Source organism: Mchenga conophoros, linkage group LG10, assembly GCF_057382185.1.
Source record: "Mchenga conophoros isolate Kocher_MC1m ecotype Shallow Benthic linkage group LG10, M_conophoros_male_GT1.1, whole genome shotgun sequence".
Classification (NCBI taxonomy): Eukaryota; Metazoa; Chordata; class Actinopteri; order Cichliformes; family Cichlidae; genus Mchenga; species Mchenga conophoros.
The window spans coordinates 26,936,078-26,952,587 of NC_140535.1; the positions used below are offsets into that span (position 1 = coordinate 26,936,078).

The following is a 16,510-nucleotide window of genomic DNA, read 5'->3' on the forward strand; positions in this document are numbered from 1 at the left end:
GTCTGCTATTTGAGTTCTCATGTAAACCTTTGTAAGTGTAAATGTTTTTAATGTTACTGTTTCTTCCATAGCTGGCCCGACTCAGCCTGGACCACCCGGTCGGCACTTGGGCCACTACCCTTCGCTCCCTCCTGGGTACCAGAACACCTCAGCTCCCCACGCCACCCCTCCCATCCACCCTGCGATGCAAGCCGCCACGCAGCCTTACACTCAAGCACCTCAGCCATATCAGCAGGTGAGCCTAACGTCACAACCCAGTTCCACATAATTTTAGAACACTTTCAAGTCAAGTCAAGTATTTATTTATTGTCATTGTCAAAGAACAATGAAATTGCGTTTGGGGCTTCCGTACAACCCGTAAAAAAAACAAACAAATACCCCTTAAAACCCAAGTGTAAATATTTAACCCAGTGTGACTTCAGTGCAATGAGACAATCCTTAGCAACAACATGAGAACAAGACAGGTAATGTTCATAGGACATTCAGACAAAGACCTGAGAAACATGACAAAATGCAACAATGCAACCCGTTCAATATTATTGTACTGTGAGATATGATGGTTGTCTATTTAAGAAAGAGGGGGGGGGAGAGAGAGAATAAAGATATAATGCACCAATGCAAACCAGTTCAGTGCTATTAAGAAGTTGGATATGGTTATTGTCCGTGAGAGGGGGGCAGAGAGGGGAGGGGGGCAGAATTCAGGAGCCTCACAGCCTGTGGATACAGGCTGTTGGCCAGTCTGGATGTTCTGGCCTGTATAGACCTGTACCTTCTCCCTGAGGGCAGCAGGTGGAAAAGGTGGCGCGCAGGGTGATGTTGGTCCCGCAGGATACTGTGCACCCTCCTCAGACAGCGAGTGGGGAAGATATTACTAATCTCTGGCAGAATTGTTCCAATAATTCTGCCAGCTTCTTTCACCACCCGCTGGAGTGCTTGCTGGTCGGCCTTGGTGCAGCTGGGGAACCACACTAGAAATCCATGCGTCAGGACGCTGCTGATGGCACAGTTATAGAAGTTCAACATCAGAGGTCTGGGAATGTGTGCGCTCCGTAGTCTCCTCAGGTAGTAGAGGCGCTGTTGGGCCTTCCGTACAACTGAGGTGATATGGTTGCCCCAGGACAGGTCCTCGGTCACAGTTACCCCCAAGAATTTAAAACTGCTCACCCTCTCCACCGCCTCACTGCCAATGAAGAGAGGCAGATGGTTGTTATGACTTTGCATACACAGTTTGTTTATTCGATTTTTCATTGACTTGCACATGAATGCAAAACACGTGCTGGTTATATGGAAAGGAGAATAACCAACACTGGGTTGCTTTTTTCACTGTTGCATAGGGTTGAACTGGTTATAGAACTGGAATGGCTAAACAAACTTAGGTGAATTATAGTAAAGGGCTTGTGAGGGAACAGTTTGCAACCAATATTTAAATCAATTTTAAATTAATTTTATTTCAAGATACGAATTTAGGAAAAAGCACTTGAACACGTGTGGACTTCAAAATTCTCACATTTATTGTGTCAAGTAAATATTATTAGACTATCAGGCTTAATGTATTTTTTGTTTGTTTGTTTGTTTGTTTTTTTTTGTTTCAGCCACCTGGTGGCCTGGGGCCAGCTCAGCTAAGCCCATCATTAGCAGCCATGAGCCTCCAGTCCAGCACCCCAGAGGCCCTGAGAGTGGTCAACCTCCTGCAAGAGAGGAACCTGCTGCCACCGGCTCCAGTCCCTGCCCCGACTCCCTGCCTCACCCAGGACCTGCAGAAACTCAACTGCAGCCCAGAGTGAGTCATAATGAACTAATTTTCCGTGTTGTTGCATTTGTCTTTCATTGAATTGATTGTTTTTATCTCATACAGCTAGTAATACTGTAAATGATCTCTGTTTAGTTTTTATGTTTTTAAACTCAAAATTATAAATGGTTAAGAAATGCTTTGTTTAAAGTGGGACATCAATCATATCACTGTTTCGTGTTAAGTGCACACAGCCTAAACGCTGAATTTGCCACTCTGTGTGCTTCCAGAGTTTTTCGCTCTACACTGACCAGCATCCCTCAGACCCAGTCTCTGCTCAATAAAGCCAAGATGCCACTGGGCTTGCTGCTTCACCCATTCAAAGACCTCTCGGTAACGTGTCAATTTATTATTGAATGTTCATTCTAAGTTGTCAGTCAGTTTAACTGGGTCAGTTACTCCAACAGCTTCCACTGTGAACCTCAGCTGCAAGCCAGCAGGTTTTCAGCAACAAGTGCTGAGTCTATCTTTCGTTTATTTCAAAGCAGAGAACATTAATTACATGTCATACACATCACCACAATCCCAGCTGGAGATTTGTTACCCGGGGCCTATGTTTACTATCATTACCACTTTTATGATCAATCCTGAGTGTGAGGAGACAGCACTGATTTCTGTCCTCACATTTAAGTAGTTATACACATAATATTGGTGACACATAGGAGACAATTTAGTCACAAATGTGTGTAGTCATTATCATGTATCAACAATTAGAGGTGTAGGTTAATGGCTTTTAGACAGAGGGTGGCGAGGTATTTCTGTCTGTTTAGAAAAAAGGTCTGCTCTATGTGAAACGATACTGGGTTACACCCAAAGCTCAGATGTCTCCGTTTTCTCCCAGCATTCAAATGTCTTTCGAAGCAGTGACTTATTTTGGTTATTTACATGAATGCAGGGGTTGCAGTATTATGCATTTGCACATGTATTAATCATTTCACGCACTAACACTTTAAGACAAATTTCTCTCCATATATCGCTGTCATAGCTATGTCATATGGTGAGAATATTTATAGACTGTTTATGAATATAGGTTGCATGTATTAACTTCTGTTTTTGTCTGTTTTTCTCTCATTTGAAGTGGATAAGAATTTGTCTTGATCTTAAACGCTTCCATGCAGTTTTATGTCATCATTATCACTGGGTCAAACCTGGCAATTGGCACTTATCACACATTGACAAAAGACTAAATTATAAATAAGAGGATTGCATTGAATAAAATGTAGCGTTAGGATATTGACTCTTTCTGCTGCTTTAACTGCTGCATGTCTGGTTTGAATGATAAAAGTGCGGTAATGTCTCCCTTCAGTGGAACAGACTTTCCTCTTTACTTAGTGGCACACACATGCTTAACTCAGAGTGAATGAGTTTGTTCTGTGTCTTTCTGGAATAGGTGCCTCATTCCTCTGGCTTCTTCCTTAAACATATGCCTGTGACTTATAGTTCATTAAATGAATTCCCCACAGAAATCATATATATGTTACAGGAGCTAATTGTCTAATCTCATTAGTGGTGCTTTTAAAAATGAGGCATTCCCAGAGCCATTTTTAAACGTTTCATCCTCATATAACACCAACATATAACAGCTATATTATCTTTAAAAAGATGCATGAGCTGCATCAAATTTGTATTGGTTAAACAGTGTCTTCCTAACAGCTGTTTATTTCCCAGTAGGGTTTGACTTAATACACCCCTGGGCAAAATCTATCACAGTGACTACGTTTATGTTTCCCTGTTAATTGAGGACACAAATTCCAGAGACATTTCACAGCTTGGACAGCAACAAGAAACGTCTTTATTGAAATAAGCTGCATACCAGATAATGTTTGCCTTGAGGCTCTCATCTCACAGAAGTTGTTTCTCATCTGCTTTTATAAATACAGCAGCTTCCTGTTGTGACATCCAGCACGATTGTTAGGTGTCGGTTCTGCAGAACCTACATCAATCCCTTTGTCTCTTTCCTGGACCAGAGAAGGTGGAAGTGCAACCTTTGCTATCGGGTTAATGATGGTAAGTAACAGGAGGGGGTTTTTTTCCACCCACAGATTAAGTACAAAGAGAGAATAATGTCACCTACTTTGGAAAGAAGATTTTGTTAGTTTATATGTGTTTTCACCTCAGGTAGAAGATCTGACTCAGTACTAAAATCTCACTGGAAGTTTTGTGTGTTTGTGTGTAGTTCCAGAGGAGTTCATGTACAACCCTGTCAGCAGATCATATGGAGAACCACACAAAAGACCTGAGGTCCAGAATGCCACCATTGAGTTCATTGCTCCTTCAGAATACATGGTAGGTGTTTAACATTGCATCTGTCACCAGTTAAATCCATGCTATTATAAAACTGGCATTTTCAGAGTGATGTAAAATTGAAGAATTATGATCTGAAAGCTGAGGGAGATTTCAAAGATGGTGGGAGAGGTGTAGCCTTCTGCAGGGAAAATACTTTCCAGGACTCTGTCTCAGGGCAAAGTCAGTTAGTGGTTACTTTAAGCTTTTAACTTGCTATTTTAACCTGCTAAATTAAATTCTGAGGGTTGGAAATTGTGCAGTCTTCTGTGTACATGATAGTAATTTTGTCTCTTTTTATTAACCCTGCTTTAACTAGCTTGTGTTTGCTCTGATTTTGTTCAGCTGAGGCCACCCCAGCCTGCTGTTTACCTCTTCGTTCTGGACGTTTCCCACAATGCAGTGGAGACAGGCTACCTAAATGTGTTCTGTCAGTCACTGCTGGACAACATCAATTCGTATGTACAACCTTTAATTTTGATTCATTAGAGTCCTTTTGACAAAATAGCCTTTTAAACAGTAATTTTCCGTATTTAGTATAACATCAAGCATTTAGGCATGCAGCCTGCTTCTACAAACATTTGTGAAAAAATGGGTCGCTCTCAGGAGTTCCATGAATTCCAGCATGGTACTGTGATAGGATCCCACCTGTGCAACAATGAGGCTTATAGTGCACAGAGGTCGCCGACTTTCTCCAGTCATTCGCTACAAATCTCCAAACTTTATTTGAACTTTAGATTAGCTCAAGAACAGTTTGTAGAGAGCTTAATGGAATGGAAGAATGATCGAAAGTTCCCATAAATACACTGCTAAACCGTAAAGAAAGCCTTCCCAGAAGAGTTTAAGAGTTGTTATAGCTGCAAAGGGTGGGTTGACATCATATGAAAACCTATAGATTAGAATAAAATGTCACCCAAGTTCATATGCATGTGAAGGTACACGAGCGAATAATTTTGGCAACATAGTGTACCTTATTTTCTCTCATACACTGTTCTGGTGGACGATACTCATATTAAACATGTACAGTTAATATTTGCACATGAAGGTTGATCCCTTTTATATAGGACAAACTGGACCCCCTGGCAGGCTGACTCTGACCACCTGTCTACATATTTGATCAACAGATGGTTATTTTCTGTAATGTGCAGTAACACGATCCAACATAATATCTTAATGGAAGGATCTTAATTTGGGTCTTTGCTAACTTCGATGAAAATAGGTTATCCCTGACACATAAGGGCAAGCTTTACTGAAGTGTGTGTTTATGTGTCCTAGACTTCCTGGAGACTCACGGACTAAGGTAGGCTTCATCACCTTTGACAGCACCATCCACTTCTACAACCTCCAGGAAGGACTTTCCCAGCCTCAGATGCTAATCGTGTCTGACATAGAAGGTGAGACGCAGCTGACGGCAAAGGCCACACTTTCATTATCACAGTAACTTGACATCAGCTGTGTGCCCACTTGCTGCAGGAATCGAGAACCAGCAAACATATAAGGTCACAGACTTACTGGCTCACTAAACATGAATGCCATGTTGGTAAATTAGTACATTTATGTTTTTTCGCCTTTATTTTAAGCGAAACTTTGTAAAAACTGTTGCAATACATGCAGTGACTCTTATTTCTTAATGAAACCACTTTATGGTTGTTCGCCTGTTTGATTTATGGTTGTCATTACCTACTGTTATATTTGTTTAAATAAATACGTTTTGTTCTCTACAGATATCTTTTTACCAACACCAGACAGCCTTCTAGTAAACCTCAATGAAAGCAAAGAGGTCAGATATGCACATTTTGTTAAAGTCCTGTGTTGTTTAATTTATAAATGACTGTATTCTGAAACTGAGATTCAGTGTAACAGTTTACTATGTGTTTACATTATGTAGGAAGTAAAATTGATTGCTGCTTTATATTCATATCCGTTTTCTCTGATTAATAGCGATAACACGTCATAAAAATATGACTCATGTCCACCCATTTGCCTTTCAGCTTGTGCAGGATCTGTTGAAGAGCCTGCCAAATTTATTTGAGAAGACGATGGAGACGCAGTCCGCCCTGGGTTCAGCTCTGCAAGCAGCCTTTAAGTTGTTGTCCCCCACTGGAGGGCGCATGTCAGTGTTTCAAACGCAGCTGCCTAACCTCGGTGTTGGGGCACTGCAGTCGAGAGAGGACCCCAACCAGCGGGCATCTGCCAAGGTAATGAGAGAAGTGTGCTGAATGGTATACAGCGGGATTTAAATATAACCATTGTGTTATATGTAGACACCAGTTGCCATAACTATATTAAACAAAGTAAGTCTTAATGACTAGTGTTTCAAGTCAGTCATAGAACAAAAATGGACATGACGAATGTTTGACAGCTAGTTTTAAACTTTTCTAGTAAATGCAAAATAAAAGCATTTTTTTTGGAATAAGATCAGATTTATTGTAGAAAAACTAACTTTTCAGAGACAGAGAGAGAGAGAAGATTTACCTTTTTATGTTTAGCGTTATTTGATTTTGGTGATCTTAAACCAGAGGGTTAAATCAGGATTAAAAAATGTCAGCTTTTCCACAAACTGTAAAAATTTGTTTTACTTTGGACGACTTTTGAGTTGTTGCTTTACATTTACACTTTATGTTCATGGCGCTATCTGATGTGCATTCCTTTCAGGATATCCAGCACTTAGCGCCGGCGACAGACTTCTACAAGAAGCTGGCTCTGGACTGTTCCAGCCAGCAGGTGGCTGTAGACCTGTTCCTGCTCAGTGCTCAGTACTGTGACCTGGCATCTCTTGGTAAATCTCACCTCAATGGACTGGAGGGGGACAATGGAGGGAAAAGATGGATGCAGTGGATCTTTTATTGTTTTTATCATGTTAACCTCTTGCTTAAAAATCCCCTCATATTCCTAGATTTTAAAACTCTTGAGTGGTAAAAACGTTAAGCACAAAAATATTTGTTGTTAATGGGAGGAAATCTGATTACAGAATCGATGCTATCAGATTTTATTTCTTCCCTAACGAGATGGAAATTAATAGAAATTCTTAACCAGTCTGTTTTTTCAAAACTTTAAAGCTTTTTCTCTCCATTTCTGTGTGTTCTCTCTTTATTGCAGGATGCATATCCAGATATTCAGCAGGGAGCGTTTACTACTACCCATCCTACCACCACCAGCATAACCCAGCTCAGGTTGAGCGCTTCCAGAAGGATCTGAAGAGATATTTAACCAGGAAAATTGGCTTTGAGGCTGTCATGAGGATACGCTGCACCAAAGGTCTGTGGGCACAAAAGAGCTAAAGATGATTGAGTGTTGAATAGAAGTGAAGGTTACCGTTGCATGATGTTGTTTATAAACTTTGGAATTAGCAACTCTGCACTGATTTGGCATAAAATGTGGTCTATTCATCATCATCCAAGGCACAATTAGATAAACACACTTGTAATAGTAATAATAATACAAATAGTTTTGATTTTCACTCAAAAATCATTTTTAGAAATCCTGGTAATTGGTTCAAAACTTTTCCTTACAGCGATAAATTCCCAAATATGGTTTCAAGTTTCTCTTTACATGTTTGATTTATTGGTAAAAGTATTAGTAGTATATGCTTACTGTTGCTAACACCAAGGTCTTTGTAGCCCTGTATTTGCTCATCATGGAAATTGGACATAAAAGCTTAAACTCTGAGTCATTATAGAGAGGAAAACACATTTGGACTCATTCATGGTTTCTGTTTTTTGCTACCTTTTAAGATAATGCAGTCCAGTTTAATTGATTTTTATTTCTCTCTGTTCCTATGCAGGTCTGTCCATCCACACGTTCCACGGAAACTTCTTTGTGCGCTCCACAGATCTGTTGTCCCTCCCCAACGTCAACCCAGACGCCGGCTTCGCAGTTCAGATGTCCATCGAGGAAAACCTTGATGACATGCAGGTTGTCTCTTTCCAGGCTGCGCTGCTTTACACCTCCAGCAAAGGTACGCACATGCTCACTTAGACGAGCCTGTTGGGTTCCTTATCTTTTTGCAGAATAGTGTTGATAAATGGGAAAAAAACATCCATGCAAATAGTGACTTATGAATATTATTATTATATAAGATGGAACTACTTAGTGTAATTTTATCGAATGAAAAGCAGATGTTATTATTTACACATTTTTATATGCAATAAATGGGTAGAACTAAAATATGTTTAAATAACATGAATGGTCCCTTACAGGAGAGAGGAGGATCCGCGTGCACACGTTGTGTCTCCCTGTGGTGAATTCTCTGTCGGATATCTTTGCTGGGGCTGATGTTCAAGCCATCACTGGGCTGTTGGCTTGCATGGGTACGTGCTAAACTGTTTTCTAAAATTTCACATGAGATAATAAAGTTTTACAATTATTTTGTTATTTTTTTTTACCACTCATACTTAATTTTATTTGGTCAGTTTGCACATCTCTTTTGCATACTTAAGAGTTATTACCAGTTATGTTTGTTTTGAAACTTGTATATAATAATTGTAGGCAGAAATGTGAAAGTGAAGTAACAGTGTGAGAGCTTTGTCTTCACCAGTTGTAAATTTCTGGATACGTGATTGTGTGTTTGTAAAATCTGGATAAACTTGGATTTGTGGAAAGCATAACTAGGCAATTATTCTTCATTGTCACAGTTAATACTCTTTTAATTGGCTGGATCCTAAATCCTCACAGGGTTTTCATCGTCTTCGCTGTTATAAGCACTGACAGATGGTGATGAGTGGTGACAGCTGCGGTGTCCTAGCGACCATTCTATAACCGAGCATTCAAATCTGTGCTGGCTCATCTGATGTTAACTTGGAGAACAGATACTGATATTATGTTTCAGAAGAGTTTATTTCATTTTAATCTTATAACAATCAGGTGGAGCATGGCTGTTTTAGCACTGTGACTTCAAATGCATAGTAAGGCGCAGCCATGCCATGTGAATGATGATTATCAACTCACAACTGTAATATACACAAGGCTAATACTCAAAAAGATTTATAAACACTAATCCTAATGCTAAGCTCTGCTGGGAAATATAAGCATTTTTTACAGGTCATGTCACAAATGTTAACATCTCAAAGACGGACGTATTTTTTCATTTTAAATTCACAGAAAATTCATTTGGTAGTTAAATGTCCTACTGCATAAAATTGGATCACTTAGCAGTGTTCAGCATGTTTTTCTTTCCACCCTCTGGGTAAGTAGATCAGACTTTTACTGGCCCACCAACACAACTGTCGCTTACCCACAAGAACCAATATAGCCACAGGCCTGCAGGTCATTCATTCTGTCAAACACAAATTTATTTAATTTCCTCAAACTGAATTCACATCATAGTCTCCATTGAAATGTTATTAGAAGAGCGTTACTATGAAGGAAAATAAGTTTTTGTAAAGTCACACATATTGTGAATTTTAACAGTAACAATTTTGCTGTTAGGTGAATTAGATTAGCAGATAAAATTTTAATGAATCTTTTTTTTTTTAGAAAGTTCATCTTTTAATCACACAAATATTTAGTTTACCATATTCTGGTAAAGAGAAGTATTATATTTCTGTTTCAGTTAAATTATTTAAGAAAGGTTCATAAAAGTCTGATTTTAAAAAAACATTGTCTTAAAAAGTGTAATTATTGAGGTCTTGATCACAGATTTTTTTTTTTTACGTTTTGAACATGGTCTAGGAACAGCGCCCCTTATATTACAATATCAGACCTAAAATGCATGATTGTCTCATAACTGGTGTGAGACTGGAGCCTCTTTTAAACTACTCTGGTAGTCGGTGTTGTTTGTAGAGACAGCCCTTCTATTTAATCCCACAAATATCTGCCTAAAAGTTCTTAATGTCCCTCTCCACAGCTGTTGACCGTTCGGTGACGGCAAGTCTGAGCGATGCAAGAGACGCAATGACCAACGCTGCTATCGACTCGCTGATGTCTTACCGGCAGTCTGTGTTGACAATCCAGCAGCCTGGCCTGCTGGTTCCGGCCTGCCTCAGACTCTTCCCGCTCTACATTCTTGCGCTGCTCAAACAGGTTGGCTGGTTTACACAACTGCTACACTGCCATTAATCTTTTCCACTGACTGATTTTCAACCTTTCCCTGTGCTTAAACGTACCTTTGTTTGGTGTAAAGATCGATCTACTATATCCTCTCTTTGCTAAATTCACTAATTTTTATGAACATTAACACTAACTGGCTCTACTTCCAGAGGCCTTTCTTGAATACGCCACCACTGAGTCGTCATTGAAGGTTTTTGGTGTGTTTATATGTGCGCTTTGCAGAAAGCCTTCAGGACAGGCACCAGCACCAGGCTGGATGACCGGGTGTTTGCCATGCTTCAGCTGAAGTACCAGCCACTGGCCTACGCCATGCTGATGATCCATCCTGCTCTGTACCGTGTCGACGACCTGACTGACGAGGTGAGGAGGATGAATTTAAGTTTCAAAGCCCTGTGTTTTATTTCTTTTTATGCGTAATGTGTAGTTTTAAGATTACATGACTGGACTAAAACCATTTTCGGAAGGATTTTATTTATTTTCAGCTTTTCTTCATTACTAAGTGATCTTTTCTTTTCTCCATCTTCAGGGAGCATTAAACATCAACGAGCGGACCATCCCTCAGCCCAGACTGCTGCAGCTGTCTGTGGAGAAGCTCAGCAGGGAGGGAGCTTTCCTCATGGATGCTGGAATTGTGCGTTTCAAGATGAGCTCTTAGAGCAAGCTAACAATTTTCAATGTCGGGCAAAATTACAGCTTGGCATTTCCCATCCTGAATGTCTCATTTAATTTATTTCCTACATTTTTCCTACTTATTTGCAGCAGTGCTAAAGATTCTTTAGATGGCCCTTTTTTCTGGCTTTTTAAAAGGTGCTAATATTGGCATAGTGAGAGAGATTGAGAGATTTCCTTTTCTGGAAAATGAGAAATCACTGAATTGTACATTTTGTATCACTAGTGCCTCTTCTCTGTGTGACTTATGCAAATGTGTAGCTCTGTGATGAAGCCTTACTCCAGCTTTCTCCATGACACTAATCATTCTCCCCCCACGCCTGATAATAACTTGTACACTCAACATTTTATGTAACCATGTAGCACAGTTCTAGATTAAAAACATCAGTTATGAGCTTTCCTGAGCTGTACTTAAAGGTGTTCAGCTCTTCAGTCACAGTTCTCAGTACTGTAATCTTCTTGCTCTTCAGTTAAAGATATTTAAATGAACCTCATTCTCTTCCCAAAGGTGATATACCTGTGGATTGGACGAAACTGCCACTCCAACTTCCTCACACAGGTCCTAGGAGTTCCAAACTACGCTGCTGTGCCTGATAATCTGGTAGGATTTCTTACTTTGGGTCAACTGCTCTATCTCTGTAACAAGACTTCTCAAAACATGCAGCCCAGCTACATTTCCATATGTTGACGCCTTCCCCTACTTGCTGATAACAAAAACTGTTGCTGTCCTCTCACAGTATTTGCTTCCGGAACTGGACACTGCAGAGTCTCAGAGAACCAGAGCTTTCATTGGTTGGCTGAGAGATCAGAGGCCATTTTTCCCCTCCCTGCATATCATCAGGTGGGACCTCACTGGGTATTAGAAAAGAATGAATTAAGTTGCAAAAGTAAAAAGTGTGCTCCCTGGTGGTCTAGCTAAGAACTGTTATAAACTACCGATACTTTTTGTAGTGCTGTCAGTTTTTCCCACACTCTTCCACAGGTAAAAGATCAAGATCAGTTTATAGCTTTATCTATATAACAGCTAAAATTTCACTATAGTAACTGTTTTTTATAGGGTGATGTGTTGACTTAATGTTTTCTCAGGGCATATAAGACTGTTTCAGACTTGATCTTTCAGAACCCAGCAAAACAAAAGGGTCTAAAAAATACAAGCCACCCTGTGCCTTTAGGGTTATAGCACTTTAACGCTTATGATACTAACTATAATGTAATGTATAAATCAAGTAAGGCAAGTGGCTTATGAGGGACTGTATTTCCTGTTGAGGCTGATAAGTAAAGACAAAAACTGTAGATGATCTCTTAAACCAATAGACCTTTTTGCTATCTGTGTAACAAGCAAAGAGGATTACAAAGCAGCATCGAAAACCACCTTACAGTAGCTTTGGTGGGCATGGAGTTGCTGCCTCTAGTTTGCAGGGCAAACTACTCACTGAGCAGTTAAGAAACTGAAAAGTGTGGTGCAGACCGCAAACAGAGACCGTTCCCCTCCAGTGTAAAAGTTGCTACTTTTGAAACGTGTTGGTTGTACTGCTGAAGCACAGCTTTTACTTTGAAAGCCCATGGTCTATGTTTCTGGTTTGCGTCACACTTTTTTAACTGGTCAGTAAAAATCAATTTTTCTTTCACGACTATTGATGGGAAAGTCCCAGACGGTCGTCAACAGGCCCTCCTAACCCTCCTTTATAGTACAGACTTCATGTTAACAAAATAGTAAAATATAGGCTTTGCAACTGTGCTATGTTGAAGGAAATGCTCTGAAAAACTTTAGCATCTCCTCTTCTTCCCTGTTAAAATGAATGAAAGTATTTTAAATTGCACATCTTTAGTACCTGAATATGTAGGAGCAATTCCAACTCACGTCTTCTCATTGTGTTCTTATTTCCCACCCATTATCATGTGACTCAGGGACGAGAGCCAGCTGAAAGCCAGCTTTATGCAAAACATGATCGAGGACCGAACAGAGTCGGCCCTGTCGTACTACGAGTTCCTCCTTCACCTCCAACAGCAAATCTCCAAATAATCTTCAGTGTGGCTGCGGAGACGAGGGAACATTGAAGCGAACATGTGCGTCAGTGTATGTGTGCGAGTATATATGTATATGGTGTGAGAGTGTGTATGCGTGTGAGTGAGACTACACTCAAGGTCGCTTCTTGGTCCTTCTTCAGCTGTGGTCCACCATATCTCTGAGGGGGGGAAACCCGAGCTGAACTTAACACGAGGCATCAGCCCAATCAAGTCATGTGACGAGGATGTGACAAATAATTGGTTCTGATGCTTATTGGGCACTTTTGAACCCTGCTGAAGAAACAAGAAATCCTGGATGATTATTGTGTCAATGATCGAATGAATCAGTGTTTATTCTCACAGAACAATGCTGTCTAACTGAGGTAGTGCTCAGAAACAGTGCAGGAAAACAGATGTGTGAAGTGTTTGTGTTTGGAAAAAGCACAGTCTTTATTAATAAGAGTCAAACATATATACGTACGCTTAAGACTAGTTTATAAGACAGAAAGGAACTGGCAAAAAGACTGTTTTGTTTTTTGGGTGTCACCTGGAGTATTTGTACACACAGCAGCTGAGCTCTAACAACACTCTAATATTGTACCTGAAGGAGAGAGCGTGTGCTTTTTATTTGACAGTCATTATACTTGTGTGGTGAATAAATCTGTAGACTCTGTTGTTTGAAAGCCTGAATTTTAAAGGTGTTTGAAGGCAGATCAGCCTCGTTGCCGTCGCTGCCTCGAATGTTTGGATTTGGCAGCGGAAGGTGGTTTCATCGGTCTGGACTGTCGCTCATCTTTTCGCTCTTTCTATCTGGATATTCAGAACACCTCTGACGACATTGCTGTTCTGTTTGTTTGTTTCTTTTTCTGATTGTTTAATTTATGAGACTCCCAATCTGATTAAATTCTATAATTGCCTTGTATGGGAACTCACTTTTTATTATTAAAACCTCTGTTTAAATACAGACTCTATATATGAAATATTTTAATATAATAGGATATGGGAAATTCTTTAACACAGACATAACAAAGCCATTGTGATCTTTTAATCATGCTTATTGATACTTGTATATTAAAAGATTGCATTATATAAAGGTAAAGACATGCTGATGATTTTAGTACAAATAAGGTGAAATGACGCTAAGAAAATAAAATGTTGGGACTTTTTAAGTGTAGTTTGTGTTTTGGTGGGTGAACAGTGTTTATTCTGTGAACACAAAGACTACAAAAGACAACATGGACCAAATCAGTCTATATTTCTCTTGAATGCATTTGAATCGAATTTTTTTTTTTTTTTTTTTTTTTTTAATTTGGTTTGGTCTCATTTCATACAGTTTGTAATCTATGTATCATATCAACAAAAATGTATTTAGGAACAGACAAATATGTTTTGGTCTTCATGCACAAGGAAAATTGTTTTTCATAAAAAAAATACTGATGAAAATAAAAAGCAGCTTTGTTTTTGTACAGAGTTAACCTGCTGAGGACTGGATGTCAGTCACATGACTACAGCTAAAATAACACCACTCGTGAGTGTGGACAGAGTGGATTAAATCAACAGATGTAATGCCACTGGCTTTTTAGAATGACCTCACCTTTCAACAAGAAATTGAATTAATTTAACACCCAAAAAATAAAGTAGAAAATAATACAAATTTGACTTGACCTGTGACTTCTCTTCTGACTTACATGGACAACATGAAGTCAAAGTCACCTTTATTGTCAATTCTGCCACATGTACAGGACATACAGAGAATAGAAACTACGTTACTCTCAATCCCTAGATAAAATAGCAAATGAACATTTAAATATAAGAGTGATTAAAAAATGCAGGTAAAATAATTAAAAAGTAAAAATTTAAATAAATACAATACAATTTTACATATAACAAGAAAGCTATACAATATAATAGACCTTGTCTTTGAAACTTTAAAATTGGTTGGAGGGTGGGTGGAGGTTTACCTGTTAGTTATTAGCTGTGTCTTGAGTATAAAGTGGATCATCAATATTGGCTTTGCCCCACATCTATACACTGTTCAAAAACAGTAGCAGCACTGATGAATTTCTACCTCTGTATCATCGGTGTTTGTGCGCAGGACCTCAGTCTCAGTACTCATGTTGAAGGAAAGTAGACTCATTTTAGCTTTTTTCTCTAATCTGAGAGGCTTCTCTGATTCTTCTTGGCCCACTCTGTGTTCCCTAATTGTACAGGCATTGTAAAAACTAAAGTACACACTCCTTTAATTCTTAGGCTTCATGTAATCAGGATGTAACAAAAAATCATTTTGTCCTTACAGGTTCTAAAATGATTTAAATACAACCTCAGATGAACATCAGCGTGACATGAAATAACTTGAAATAATTATTTTCCATATGACTTCTGGTCCACTCTTCTTTACAATGTTGTTTCAGATTATTGAGGTTTGTGGATATTCACTCCAGTCAGGTGGAGGCCTGGGCTTTGAGGCACTCATTTGGAAATTTGTTCTGGGGTCATGGTTCATGGTCAACTCAATGACAGCAGCCATGACAGTGCCCTGTGGCTGCAGAGCAAGGCCAAATCATCATGCCTGTGCCATCATGCTTTATAGTTGGTATAAGATAATTAAAGGGGAGAAAAGTGACAATTGAGTGAAAATTTATTAACTTATCACCATAAAATATTTGTTTCTTAGCACCAGACTTTTTTTGTTTGTTTTTTGTCAATAAAGAATAAATTCCAGTCAGCCTCTGTCCCCGGCTCAGCAATAGATCCCTCTGCTGTCTCTGCTGGATCTGCTTAGATCCAATCTTCCAAACAGCTCATTATATAGAAATACTTTCTCTCATCTTTACTCTTCAAAACTCAGTTTGTCAATCACAATTTACTTCATATAATTTTGTTTTATCAATTAAATTAATTAAATCATAAACATTAAAAATCAAACTTTCTCTGAGTATTTGCTTAGTCATTCTGACCAAGCACTACAGACCTCAGACAAGCTCTAGGCTGTGTGCCATATTTAGATTCCCTGCTGGTACAATCAACCTCAGCACAAAAGCACACGCACACACCAAATCACAGCAAAAGGTCAGGAGATTAAATATTAAATCAGTTTCATTACTCAGATTTCTCATTCATCATATTACTTAGATGTATACTTTAATTATAACTTTGATACAAATTAAAAACACACATTGATAAGATCTTTTCTAGAACTTTGTTTCATTGTTATCATAAAGGCTGGATGTTAAGACCTTTTACCCTATCTCCAATGTAGTGAGAGGTTAGCCAAGTGGACTTCAATCCCACCTTTCTCTACAGTGCTAGTACTCTATCGTAGAATATTGACGAGTGGACATTTATATTGATATGGTGATTCTTCTAGAAGAAGAAGTGGTTTGTTCAGATGCAACTTTGCAAATGTAAGCTGTGCTGATGTGTTCATTTCTCTTGTTCGGTCGTTTTTTAAAATTGTGCTGTCATTAACTTTAACATGCTAACAGAGGCCCATAGAGTCTGAGATGTACAGACACCCATCAAGGGTATGAAAGTTGTGGTAAGTTCAGGCTTTTAGTGATATCTGTCTGTCTGTTTTTCAGCATCAGTATGTGCTGTGTTGACATTTGCAATAAGCATTTTTCTCAGACCTTTAATTATATCACTTCATTGCTTTAATATAACCAATGACCAAAAGATGAAACAAATAAAATGATCAAGTTGTTTCATTTCTTC

General features: G+C 39.0%; 1 protein-coding gene across 3 annotated transcripts in view; it reads left to right on the top strand.

The window, feature by feature from the left end:
- Positions 1 to 13,965, top strand: part of sec24a (SEC24 homolog A, COPII coat complex component) — a 35,212-nt gene extending 21,247 nt beyond the window's left edge. For 2 of the 3 annotated variants that reach the window (XM_085289607.1, XM_085289609.1), the window contains 19 exons: positions 72 to 235; positions 1,593 to 1,780; positions 2,020 to 2,122; positions 3,670 to 3,796; positions 3,966 to 4,075; positions 4,418 to 4,530; positions 5,348 to 5,466; positions 5,797 to 5,852; positions 6,064 to 6,270; positions 6,728 to 6,851; positions 7,172 to 7,330; positions 7,857 to 8,030; positions 8,272 to 8,382; positions 9,918 to 10,093; positions 10,343 to 10,480; positions 10,647 to 10,751; positions 11,298 to 11,390; positions 11,527 to 11,630; positions 12,698 to 13,965. In XM_085289607.1, the coding sequence (XP_085145733.1) occupies positions 72 to 235; positions 1,593 to 1,780; positions 2,020 to 2,122; positions 3,670 to 3,796; positions 3,966 to 4,075; positions 4,418 to 4,530; positions 5,348 to 5,466; positions 5,797 to 5,852; positions 6,064 to 6,270; positions 6,728 to 6,851; positions 7,172 to 7,330; positions 7,857 to 8,030; positions 8,272 to 8,382; positions 9,918 to 10,093; positions 10,343 to 10,480; positions 10,647 to 10,751; positions 11,298 to 11,390; positions 11,527 to 11,630; positions 12,698 to 12,812 (2,486 nt within the window). In that variant the 3' untranslated portion in view covers positions 12,813 to 13,965. The remainder of the gene's footprint in view (positions 1 to 71; positions 236 to 1,592; positions 1,781 to 2,019; positions 2,123 to 3,669; positions 3,797 to 3,965; positions 4,076 to 4,417; positions 4,531 to 5,347; positions 5,467 to 5,796; positions 5,853 to 6,063; positions 6,271 to 6,727; positions 6,852 to 7,171; positions 7,331 to 7,856; positions 8,031 to 8,271; positions 8,383 to 9,917; positions 10,094 to 10,342; positions 10,481 to 10,646; positions 10,752 to 11,297; positions 11,391 to 11,526; positions 11,631 to 12,697) is intronic. The other variant, XM_085289608.1, reaches the window with a different exon arrangement.
- The last annotated feature ends 2,545 nt before the right edge of the window (positions 13,966 to 16,510 follow it).